The 12,681-nt window shown below is 51.3% G+C and overlaps 1 protein-coding gene across 4 annotated transcripts in view; it reads right to left on the bottom strand.

Annotated features, from left to right (window-relative positions):
* Positions 1-4,278: 4,278 nt before the first annotated feature.
* Positions 4,279-12,681, bottom strand: part of PTPRF (protein tyrosine phosphatase receptor type F) — a 374,412-nt gene continuing 366,009 nt past the window's right edge. For all 4 annotated transcript variants that reach the window (XM_058808942.1, XM_058808943.1, XM_058808944.1 and 1 more), the window contains 7 exons: positions 11,693-11,978; positions 9,956-10,134; positions 7,413-7,539; positions 7,065-7,190; positions 6,300-6,454; positions 6,039-6,174; positions 4,279-5,903 (listed from right to left, as the gene is read on the bottom strand). In XM_058808942.1, coding sequence (XP_058664925.1) covers positions 5,835-5,903; positions 6,039-6,174; positions 6,300-6,454; positions 7,065-7,190; positions 7,413-7,539; positions 9,956-10,134; positions 11,693-11,978 — 1,078 coding nt within the window. In that variant the 3' untranslated portion in view covers positions 4,279-5,834. The remainder of the gene's footprint in view (positions 5,904-6,038; positions 6,175-6,299; positions 6,455-7,064; positions 7,191-7,412; positions 7,540-9,955; positions 10,135-11,692; positions 11,979-12,681) is intronic.

Genomic DNA, 12,681 nt, shown 5'->3' with positions numbered 1-12,681 from the left:
GGAGCGGTGACACCCAGCAGGCACCTGCCGGCCGAGCACGCGAACCCCGCTAATCACACTCCTACAGCTTCCGTGTGTAAACAAAGCCGGAGTAGAATGTGATGCTTGGCAAAGGTTTGGCAGCGAACGCTGACTGAGGCTGGAGCAGCACCAGGCCCGGCCCACGCCAGGGCGCTCGGCCAGCACCGTCCGGAACCGAGCAAAAGCCGCCGCAGCCTGCGGGTGCTGCCAATGATCCAACACCGTCCGTGTCAGGGACCGGGACCTGGCAGTACGGCTTTATTGAACGTGTACAGGGCCTTTGAGTGCTTAACACAGCCTGTCTAGGGACACTGACCCCTCCTTGGCTCGGACTGGCTGCGATTTTCACACTCTGCTGTGCTAAATGCATTCCAAATCTCCAAGTGCCACTGTGCAACCTTGGAAGTAAGCACAACTCACCTGAAAAAGCTCATAGCTATCCTCAGGGACCGCACTTGTTCCCTCATGCCTTAATAAAACCCTAAGTTCACTGTTTTTCCTAATACCTGCTTTCTTTGCTGTCATGCTACAGGTGGGCAGCAGCCCCCAAAGGCCTGACAAAACACCCCTCCAACACAGGCTTTCCCTGTCTGCTGCCTCTCTGACCTGCTCACATCTTGAATTGCCAGGTATATACAGACCAAACCCCCAAATTGGATTATAGCAGCAGGCACGACACACAGCCTCCTATAAAAAGTCAGACAACTGTCAGGTAATAGTTTTGAAATAAATTGCATTTCTGGCCTTTCTGGTGGCAGCTGCACTTGTCATCCTTTAGTCAAGAAACACCAACTTTCTATTATCATAGAATCACAGAATGGTTTGAGTTGGAAGAGACCTTGAAGATTATCTTGTTCCACACCCCTGCACTGGACAGGGACACCTTCCACTAGACCAGGTTGCTCAAAGTCCCATCCAACCTTGCCTGGAACATTTCCGGGATGAGGCATCCATAAGTTCTCTGGGCAATCTGTTTCAGTGCCTCACCACCCTTGTAGGGAAGAGTTTCTTCCTTACATCTAATCTAATCCTGACTTCTTTAGAGTTCAAAGCCATTCTCCCTTGTCCTATCCCTACAGGCCCTTGTGGATGCCCTGCTCCAGTTCTCTCTTTAGGCACAGGAAATTGTGTAAGGTCTCCTTGGAGCCTTCACTTTTCCAGGCTGAACAACCCCAGCACTCAGCCTGGTGCACTCACAGGAGGAGTGCTCCAGCCCTCTGAGCATCTTTGTGACCCCCTCTGGACCTGCTCCAGCAGGTCTGTGTTATTCCTGTGTTTGGGACCCCAGAGCTGGACACAGAGCTCCAGGTGGGATCTCAAAAGAGAGAAGTAGAGGGGCAGAATCTCCTCCCTTGCCCTGCTGCCCTCAGGAGACACGAGTCAGCCTTTTCAAGATGACAAGTGGCAAAGTGTTCCTGTGAGTAGAAACGTGTAGGCATGAAAGATAACTTGTAATTGTTACCGAGGACTGAGATTGCTTATTATAACTGGCAAAAGGGCAGCAATGAGCTTTTAATTGGAAGGATCGGTATTATTCCTGCCCTCAGAAATGAACCAGGTCAAACAGGAAAAAAAGGAAAAAAGAGAAAAAAAAAAAAAAAAGTATCTCTCAATTAGGAAATGTTACAAATGAAAATGGCAATGTTGCTGAGGACAAGAAATTTGAGGACTGTGGGGGAAGGAGTTGCCAAGCTACTGTGCAGAGTCTGCTCAGATTTTTTCAGTGTTACAGCTATTTCTTTTTCCTTATTTAACAAGTATTTTGCCTTTGAAAAACAAAATTTAAAGCAATGGAATCCCAAAGGGATACTGCTTGGTCAGGATGTTATTTGGAGTAGCTATGCTTTAAAGGTCTTTTCTAACCCAAGCCAATCTACGATCCTGTGAGTTAATATCACTAGGAGGCAAGCCAAGCTTGGGCAGTGCCTGCACAGCTCCTGCTACAACATCAATGGTATGCATAAAAAATATGAAAGAGCAGAAGGGCACCTCAGTGCCCAGAAATTCACCTTTGACTGGCTGCCATTTAGCTGCTGTCCCACCTGCCAAACTGTGGCCTTTATAGAGCTGCTTATCTGAGGCTGCACTGGGGCTACCTGGTATAACCAAGGAATGGAAAATTTTCACCAGGGAAAAAAAAAAAAAGGCAGCAACAATACCCCAGCTCCATTGCTTAGTGCAATAATGGTTGGTCTGTTTGAGACTCCAAACACAAGAAGCTAGTGTCTTACAGCACCATCTCCAGACCATTCCTTCAGATCTGGAGCTCAGTGTGGTACTGATACCAGAGGGTGGGAAAAGTCTCAGGCTCATACCAAATAAAATGATGCCCAAAAAAAAAAAAAAAAAAAAAAAAAAAAGCCAGCCAGCTGTGGTAAATCCTTTCTAACTGGGAAAAGCTGAGCAGTGCAGCTCAGGAATGTCAGTACCAAGCCCTGGGAGGAAGCAGGGTGGCTCTGCCTGCAGTGTGGCACAATCTGTAGTGCTGGCTCAGGGGACAGATCAGGCTGGCATTGCTGTTGATCCAGCATGCACCATGGTTTTTTTGTTCCCCTTTTATTTTGTGAGATACATAGAAATAATGGGAAATAAATGTTGAAAGAATAAGTGTTTCTAAAATTAAATGAGACCATTCCCTTTGGAGAAGTGTTGGCTTTGTGTGAGCAGCTAGAGGAGTGGACAAAAGCTGTCAGAGCAGCAGCTGTTTTTGCTGACCTCTGGGAGCCTGTCCCCTTGCCAAGGTGGCACATCCTCAGTTTGTGCACTGAGCCTCTCCTGGTCTGTGAGGCCAGCATGAGGCTCTGGCCATGTGGCTACCAGCAATAGCCTTGTCTCTGAGGCCTGGGCTCACTCATCTTATTCTTTGTGCATTCCATGCTGAAATTCTTCACCCTTTCTCTGCCTCCTTGTGTTTCTACTCAGTGCACAGACAAGCCCACTGGTGGGGAATGAAGTATAAAGTGTTCCTGGACGAGGAGAAAGGTCCATGCACGTGTGCATATCTGTAAGTGTTCTGGCAACTTTTGGCGAGAATCTCTGCATTCAAGGCTGTACATGGACCAAAGCTCTGTGCTGCCCGTGTGGCAGTCCTGGTGAGTGCTCAGTGAGTGGCAGAAGCATTGTCACCACCTGTAATTTGGCAGCACAGCCCGAGCACTGCTGCTGCAGCACAGGCAGGTGCTCACTGCCCATCTCCCAGCTGGCTGGCTGCCAGCACTGAGCATGGTGCCCTTCCTCCCCAGACACACCCGTGTGTGAGCAGGAGCTCACTTATTTGGCTGTGCCACTCTGCCATCCTGGGCCCCACAGTGATGACAAGCATCCCACTGCCAGCAACACTGGCACATGCCCCCACACACCTGCACACATGTGCTGCCTCACAAGGGCAGGAGCTTGCTTTGCCCTTGGATCTGCACCCCCAGTGAGGCTGCCCAACACTAGGAACAATGAGCCAGGCAAGGGGAAAACATTCCTGCATCTGGCACCTACCCAGGAACCGGTCTGGCCTGGCAGGGAATGCTATGTGTGACTGAGCTCCAGCAGTCACTGAGGAATCACCCTAGTGCCCATACCCACACTAGGAAAAGCAGATCAGTCTGCCATGCACTCCCACCCATCATGGACATGCTGGCCAGGGCAGACTTGGCTCCCTTGGGAAGGATGGAAATACCCCAGGGCCCTGATCCATGCAGTTCTGCCTCTTGCAGTGGTTTCCCCTCACACACCTGTGCTGTCCACACAGAGCAGGCAAGGCTGGCAGTCTGGGCAGGTTTCACACCTGAACAAATGGGTGCTGCTCTGCAGTCAGGGGCTGTGTGACAGCTTTACTGCTGAGCACTAACTCTGAATACATAACTGTGCTCAGTGCTACAGAGCAGCGTTGCTGCAGCGTCCAGGAGGGTGCCAATTACTGCTATTGCCACCAAAGCCATCACCACTGACCCCTCTCTTTCCTGCACATCCAGCCAGTGCACTCCCCTACAACTGCAGGTGGGCAGGAGGTGAGCACACACATGCACAAAGGGAATTGTCACAGCAGGTTTCCAAGCTCCCTGCAGGCACAGGGTCCCTGCAGAAAGTGCGGCACACTCATGGCTGGGACATACCTGTGGGAAAGAACTTACCTGCCAAGGGCTGAGGAGTGTGCCCACTGCCAAAGGGTTCTATGGCCTCTCCTTATTGCAGAAGAAACAGACAGGAAAGCCAGCTTGTATGAAACCCAATTATTCAAATTTATTAACATCAAGAATTATGCAATGATGCTGTAGATTTTTTTTATTAACAAATAGAAAACAGACTGTATACAACAGTGACCCCTACAGCACTATGCATCCACAAGGTAAAAATGAATGTGTCCTCCAACATTACCAACCCTGGATTGCTGATTTCAACGTAGCTTGGATTCTTAACATTCGGAATACATGTGATAATACAATTAGATACCCTTCCACCACCTTTATTCATAACTCAATGCACTCAAAAGAGGGCTGCTCACTCCCCATCTTTAGTGCAAGCGTGATATAATAAGGAGTATTAATATATAGTACCATTAAATTAAGTCCAGTAGTCTTGCCACATTGGTTCATTAGAACATCCTGAAGTAGCGGAAAGTACAATATTCTAGTGACTTAACATTTGCAGGATAGCAGAAATTATAGATACACCCAACCTCTGAAGCCATGTGTACTCCCCTCCCCTTCCCTGCAGTACCCTGCTTCCAAAGCGAGATGGTCCAGCTCTGCTGTGGATCAGCTGGGCTTGTGCTCCTTGCCTTTGTCAATGCTCTGACGCACTCCACTGGTGAGGGGTGACAGGATGGCGCTTGCACGCACAGAACCGTGGGGTTAACACAAAGGGCCGTGTCTTGCTCTTTCCATCCCCTCCCTGGGGAACTGTGGGACCTCCTCACTACTCCTGCCCCCTTTCCAGCAAGACACACAAAAAGAGGTTCCAATGCCTGGAGCCCGGGATTTCGGGTCTCTCACAAACAAGGCGACGACAACTCACGTCATATCAGGATCTGCCAATACACATGGTCACTGGATTGGTTGAACACGTATTGTAATAGGACTGAACAGTTTCCAGCTGACAAAGGGACGCTTCTCCAGCGACCCTATATGCCCTCCCAAACCCAAACCTACTAAGGAAATAATGGGGGAGGGAGAAGACTAAAAAAATAATTGGTAGCTTAGGTCCAGTTCCATGAAATTTCATATTCTACAGAGGATTAAAAAGCCTATGGGGAATGTAGATGGGCAGGAACCACAAGCCAGCTGCTGTGAATTACCAAGGAAGCTGCACTAAAATGGGCAGAACCAGCAGTGACTGGGCTGAAATAAACACAGGGCAGTAAAAAATGTAAAAGCAAAAGGAAATTAAAAAAACAAAACCCAACTCCCAAAGGTTTGGCGGGTCCAGTTCTGCTTGGGCAAAACATTAAGACTTGCAAAAAATAAAAAATAAAGAGAGAGAAGATTATAAAAACCACTAGTAACTATTTTACATGTTTAAAAAAAAGATCCCATTCCACCCACTTAAAGCCTTGCTGTGAAATGCAGTCGGCATGAGAGAGGGTGAGAGATGCACATGAGCAGAAATTCAGCCAGAGACTGGAAATGCTTTTGGAGTCAGATTCCCTCATTTGGCGCTGGGGCTAAGTTCCTAAATGCCGTGGTCAGAACTGGTTGGCGTGGAGGTCTGCGGCCTGGGCAGTACCTCCACCTGTACAGAAGGACTGAGGAATGGGCGGCTCTGGCTCACAGGGACCCATCTCCACTCCTAGACATCCCCACCGCGACTGGAGGAAAGCACTGTTACGTTGCATAGTGGTCGAAGCTGCCAAGGTACTCCAGTGCGGCTCTGTAGCACAGCTGGTACTGGTCCTGCAAGGCACCAACGAGGGAAACATGAGCAGTGGGGACACAAGGACAGTGGGCTGTAGGGTCCAACATCCAGAGACATCAGCGCCCTCCCTTCTCCCACAGATCTCCACTGCCACGCACAGGAGGGGAGCTCACCTCTGTCTGCACCATGGCTGGCCGCTGCGTCCGCAAGGTCTTCACCATCTGGAACATGTCCACCACGCCCTCGTAGCGCATCCTCTCCAGCACAATGCTGAGTGTGATGAACACGCCCGTGCGCCCAACCCCGGCACTGCACAGGGAGCAAGAGGGGCCGCTGTGAGTCCTGCCAGCCCCAGAAAGGCTCTGCAGAGCAGCTAGGAGGGGTGCAAGCTGCTCCTGGAGCACAGCTCACTGGGGTGAGGCTGCAATCCTTACCTGCAGTGCACTGTGATGGGCCCATCCTGCCCAAACTGCTCCTTGGTCTTGTGCACCTGCCCAATGAAGTCAATGAAGCCCTCTCCTGTCTTTGGCACTCCCTGTTCAGGCCAGTCTGTGAACTGGAACTGGCGGATGGTCCGTGACTGGCCGTCCTGCAGGGAGAGGGGTGTTAGATGTGAACCATTGGTGAGGGCCTGATCTCACTCCCCTCAGCACTGGTGCTCTGACCTGCTCTCAGACCCCCTGAACCAGGCCAGGTGAAAAGATGCACAGGCCACAGGTGAGCCCAAGCAGATCGTTTGCTGCATGTTTGGGACCTGTCTCTGTTCTCTCATGTTCATCCCAGGGTAGCTTAGCTGAGCAGGCCTTTGGGCCCCTGCAGGGTCCATTGGGTCAGTGTTTGGGGAACAATGTTTATTGTAACACAGGAGTCCTGTGCCCGGTCAGATGCTGCACACACAGACTCTAGGTGCAGGGGGACGGGGACCTGTGTTAAATGCTTGCTCAAGTGAGCAGCATAGGCAAGGCAGGGTCTGTGCTGACAGGGATCCCTGAGCTGTTCATGGGGCTGATACAGCTGGCAGGGCAGAAACCTGTGGAGAGAGGAGCAATAGGTGGTACGTAGCAGCCCTTTTTGCCTGCGGTGCGAGGCAGCATTTGCTTTCCCGTTTCTCCAGGAGCTGTTGCATACTCCCTTGACTGGCCTGGGTAGGGCAGAGGCACAAGAGGCAGAGAAGCTGGGGAGCCAGCAGATGCACTCACCCTGGCATCCGTCACCTTGAACTCCCGGAGGATGTACTGTGGCATGTTGTACTCGGCCATGGGGTCCACCACGAAGTACTGGTACCGGGCAGAGCGCTCTGCAGGCCAGTACTGATGGCACTTCTCCTGTGGATGAGGAGCAGGGTAAGATATTAGCACTGACAAGTTGCTGCTCCTCCCTCCCACTCCCTGGGTGCCTATGTGGTTGTGGGGCCACAGGGTCAGCCACCAGACAGAATGGGGCTCACCCAGAGTGAGTAGTGCCAAACACAGACTGGGATGAACCAAGAGTGTGAGCCCACAGACAGCAGGCCCAGAGCCCCCTTGTCCCCACAGCAGGACTCGTACCCGGCCCATCTCACGCAGCTTTGTCAACATCACCACGATGGTGGAGTCGTGCTCCCAGAGCATCCGCCAGAAATCCTCCGTGGTCTCGGCCAGTGGTCCCTGTGTGGCAATGTAGGCCTTCTGCTGCCTGTGACAAACAAAGTGGTGCTCAGAGCAGCTCCTCAGAGATGGACAGCTGCTGCTTCTGGGGGCTGGGTCAGCTGGAGGCAGGGCCCCATGGTACCAGGGAGCAAGTCTGACAATCCAGCTGTAGGATGAGCCATGGGCTCTGGGAGAGAGGTGAGCTGGTCCAGCACTTGTCCTCTAAGTGCTCCCCACAGACACAGTGAGCACAGCTTGGAGGATCCAGAAAAGCTCTTAGTTCTTGCTGGGGTGATGGCATCCCCAGCCCTCCTCTTGCTACTTCTTGTCAAGGGCAGGCTTGTCCCCAGCCCTGCCTGTTGCACCCTCCTGGCACCCAGGACCCCACCAGCAGGCTGCCAGCACCCACCTGGGCTGGAAAGAGGGACTGTGCTTGTTCCTGCACTTTTACTCTCTGCAGTACCTGCCGTCCCTCCCATTGCATGGGAAAACACAGAGCAGCTGAATCAGGTCACCTGGATTACACACTCCAGACAATAACGAGTGCAGTGTGGAAACCACGAATACACTTTTGTCTGCTTTTCTAAAGCTTCAGAATTTGTTTTTGGTTCCACTGCCAACCAGAGCACCTCTCCTAATTTTCTGTGCCACCTGCCCCAGAATAGCTCCCACCCTGAAGAAAGCCCCATTGGTGCTCTGGACTCAGCTCTGGCAGGCTGGTACTGAGGCTCTCTGAGCTCCCAGCCCGGCACAGCAGAGCCCAGGCTGGCTCCACCACTGCGGGGCGCTGGAGCCCGCGGGACCAGGGCTGGCTTCTTCCATCCTGCCTTCCTACCTCCGTTCTGCCTTCGTCCCTCTACTGGTGCTATTTTTAATGGTGCTAAATTAATGAACGTGCTGCAGGGCAGCTGTAACATGCGGGATGCAGACAGGGGCTGCTTCAAGGTGGATTTATAACACATAGTAAAAAACAGGGAATGGGGATGCAGAACGAAGTGAAAAAGCTAATAAAGATGCAGCATCAGTGATATCTGCAGGACCTAGAGCCAACTGATTTCTTGAGATAACCAGAATAATGATGGCTCAAAGGAAGGGATGGGAAGAGATAACAGAACTTGAGGATAGGGTAAGTAGCACATGAAATGGTACCACCTGCTGTGATGGCAGCTCTCTCCCTTCCTCTGTAGCATCACCAAGAGGCAAAGCCGGAGCTGCTCTCCATCAGCTCTGGAGCCAGGACAGCGGCTGCAGTCCATCTGTCAGACTTAGGCTACAGCCAGGCAGTGGCATTAATGACTGGTGGTGGGTGACTCTGTGCCATACACCCAGGAGGTAGTGGAGGCTCCCTCTGCTCTGTGACAGCTTTTCTCCAGCCCCTTCATCCCTCCCCATTACTCCATCCCACCTGAGAGAGCCTGGCTTGCTTCAGTTTTCCTGTGTTGGGATGCTCCCAGGTTTGCTCCCCTTTTGCTCCTTGTCCACTCTTGCCTTCACGTAGCCCTTCTCCCTGGGAACTCTTGCTGGGCTCAGCTGCTGGAGCAGCAACAAGGCACAGAGCTGCTGGCCTGGCTGCACCCACATTTGTGCCCTTTGGCAGTTCCTTTTGCATCTGGGAGGTTACCAGTCCAAAAGAGGCAGGTAGGCAAAGCCAAGCTGGAAGGGACATGTGCCACATATATCATTGCATTCCCCACTCCAGCACTGATGATGGTGCACATGAGGGATGATCTTACAGTGATGGTGCACAGACAGATGACAGGAACAAGCCTTTTATGTGCATAATTGTGATTTGGTTGGGATTATTGTCTAGGGGTCGTTTGGGAAGGGGATGCGGCCACTGGGCTATTCTTCTCTCCTGGCATTTAGCATCTGAGAATGAGGTATCAGCAGACAGATACAGAAAACTTATGCACTACTGCCCCACTAGATCTTAATTTGTCTTTCTACACTGTGTTCTGGAGAGAGTAACCGGGTGATGGGCTTCCCAGTGTCCAGCACCAGCCCTGCCTGAGGATCCTGACTCCTCCCAAAATCAAGACAGAACAAGCCTTGAGCTGCTGTCTGGATCAGCCACTCAGTGGAAGCGCACTCCTAACTCTAGCTGCTACATGGGGAGACAGGTTTGAGTTAGGTACTGTAGATGTAAAACACAAGCCAAGGGATGCCTACAGCATATCCCATAAAACCTCCACAGGAGCCAACACAGCCTGCCACTCCAGCCATGTGGACATCTGTCTACAGCAACACAAGCCAGCCTGGCAGCGCTCACTCACAGGCAGTCTTCACATATTGTAACTACACACACTGCAGTGTCTGAGAAGATGGAAATAGATAAAATGCAACAAAGTGGTCCCCAGCCCAATTCAGGTGGTCAGGACCAGTCCTTGGGAAAGAGAAGGCAGCTCTGCCTGGGTTTCCAAGCAGGCAGCCAAGCTGGCACAGTCACCCAAGGTAATCCTTACCTGTAGCCATCTATGAAGCTGGCATTGATGTAGTCAGAGCCCTCAACGCCGCGGATGGGCTGCAGGCAGACTCTTGTCAGCTCATACGGCATGATGTTCACGAGGCGGTTCTTGAATTTGTTGCAAGGGAGGTTGGCACTGATGAAACGTGAGGTATGTGCTTTAGAATTGGCCAGCAGCTGAAAGAGGAGGAGACACATCAGATCCCTGCTGGAGATGCAGCAGTCTGGGGACAGAACTGGGATCCTGGCAGCAGCCATGTAGTGCAGGGGAGACCCAGAGCAGCTCTCTGACACACTGAGCCAAGAAGCTTCGTACCTCTCTGAGCCAGGGATGTATGCTTGGTGGTGGCAGGGAAGCAAAGCATTTCCTCTTCCAACAATATCTTGTTATTTACTTCTCACCCCAGAAGAACCCAAGATAATGTGAGAATTGTGATAGTTTTAGGTAAAGAAGATATATTTTGGGTTACTGTGAGACATAATCTTTGAGTCCTGCAAACTGGAGTCATGGTAAATGTGTTACTTAGATCTGCTGGCAGATTCAAACAGAAGTCACTCTTCCAAGACTGCCTCCAGCATCTCCAGAACCACCCTTCTATCTATGAGTGGCAGGTTGACCTCAGGAGAGCTCTCTGCAGGGGGACAGAGTTGCTTTCTGGGGAGCAGTTCAGCCATGGGAGGCCCTCCCATATCCTGCTTCCCAGGGTTTCCCATGCAGTGGACACTGCCAGGGCACAGAGAAGGGACAATTTCACTACTGTTCTCAAGACACCTTTGGAGAAATGGAAGAAAAGTAAAATTTTGTCTTTCTTACAACAGAATTGCTTGAGTTGAGCACAATTCTGTGGCTCTCCTGAGGAGTGTCACTATGAGTCACTACTCAGGCAGCATGTTTTACTGTTCCAACCCCAGGATACCAGCAGCTCTGATAACCAAAGGACAGAGCTTCTCAACTATTCCCAGTTTACATGGAAAGTCAATATTTTGCCTCTCCTGCTCCTTTGTCACTTGGAGGGAATCCCCAGGGTGAAGGTGTACTGCTGCAGTTCATTTCACAGCCTGCATGGTCTGCTGCCTCTCTGCGTGAGCTATATTCCCCTGCAAAAGTTCACTGGACTAATGCACCTCATCTGAGAATATGGGCACTTAACAGAGCTCACTTCAGCTCCAAGGCTGTAATAAATATCTGCAGTTGGCATACACAGATACAGGCAGAAAAATGTGGGCTTGGCTTCTTAAAAATGGTGTGCCTTAAAACACTGCCTTCACCAATTCTAGACAGTGAGGCTTGGTGCTGAGGTGGTTAAAAGATTAGAGAGCTTAGCATTGAAGAAATGAGACCAGAAATGTCTCACATATTTAAATTGGAGCTGTTTCCAGACAAGTTGTTCACAGTAACATCAATTATCACTAACATGATATGCATCTGATTTCAGATGCAGCTCCTGCTGCACAGTGAACCTAGAGCAGAATGTGCTGCTGGGAACCGCACATCCATCTGCCTTTTATATCATCCCCAGAAGCTGCCAATCCAGGGGGGACCACGGCCGACACAAGCTTTACAATTCAAATGTATTTTAAATCACTGCCTACCTGCTTTAGAAACACACAAAAGAATAACTGTCTGTAATGATCCATAGCCCACCTCTCCCAACCCCTGGACGAGCAGCCCGTGGAGCTCTGTGGGCAGAGACGGGGAACTAGAGAAGCGGGGTGCTGGGGCTCTGCCACCAACCTTGAATTCCAGCTCCATTTCAGTGACGCTCTCGCCTGGTGGCACCTGGGTCAGCTTCTGGATGTGGGCGAAGAGGTTGCGCGCGGGCACCTCGGTGTTGCCGCACGTGGCGGCCTCCAGCAAGGCCTCGTGGATGAAGATGTACTGGTCCTCTGTCTGCACCATGTAGTTGCGCTGGGAGCGCATGCACGTCACGTGCCCGTAGATGTCCACGGTCTTCTCGTGCTTCATCCGCTCCAGCATGGCATCAATGACAATGAAGCAGCCGGTTCGGCCCACGCCAGCACTGCAGGAGCAAAGCACACGGTCTGAGATGACACTGTCTCCTAGAGATGTCACACAAGCTCCAACTGTGCTTCACAGATCACCCAGACTTAGGGCACACAAGGGGAGTAAAGGCTGCTCTCTGTGAGCGAAGTCCAAACAAGAAGTGACAGGAGAAGTGAGGGAGAGAATCACTGGAGAATGTGAGAGGCTCCTCAGCCTTTCTGCTGTCCCCCTTTCACTGCTAGAGTGGAAAGGACATGGTGTCACCCTGCTGATCCCTGTGGTGGCTGGCAGCCCCTCCATGAGGGAAGGAGAAATGTGCTTAACAGGCAGGAGAGTGACACACATGTGTGTGAAGTCAGAAGACATGAAGAGCAGGCTAGGCCCTAACACCAGTGAAGTCAGTAATTTCCAGCCTGCTTGTCCCCTAACCTGGGTCACTGTTTCCTCACCCATAAAATGGCCAGCCTGAGAGGGGAAGCAGAAAGCTGAGGTTATGCATGACTGGGCTGAGCCCTGAGTGCTCAAGCACCAAATGCCTCTCCACAGCCGCTGGACAGGCAGTAGCAAAACTCAAGCTACTCACTCTGAGAGCACCCTGAAAACAGCAGATACACTGTTGTGACACGTAAACACAGACAGAGGTAGGGAGCTAGGCATTCCCTCATTTATGGTGCAAGTCATATCCTTAACAAGGCTTTAATACAGCTTGTTTGTGTGTT

The sequence above is a fragment of the Ammospiza caudacuta genome, chromosome 7 (assembly GCF_027887145.1).
Source record: "Ammospiza caudacuta isolate bAmmCau1 chromosome 7, bAmmCau1.pri, whole genome shotgun sequence".
NCBI classification, from domain to species: Eukaryota; Metazoa; Chordata; class Aves; order Passeriformes; family Passerellidae; genus Ammospiza; species Ammospiza caudacuta.
This window is presented reverse-complemented; position numbering and strand designations above follow the sequence as displayed.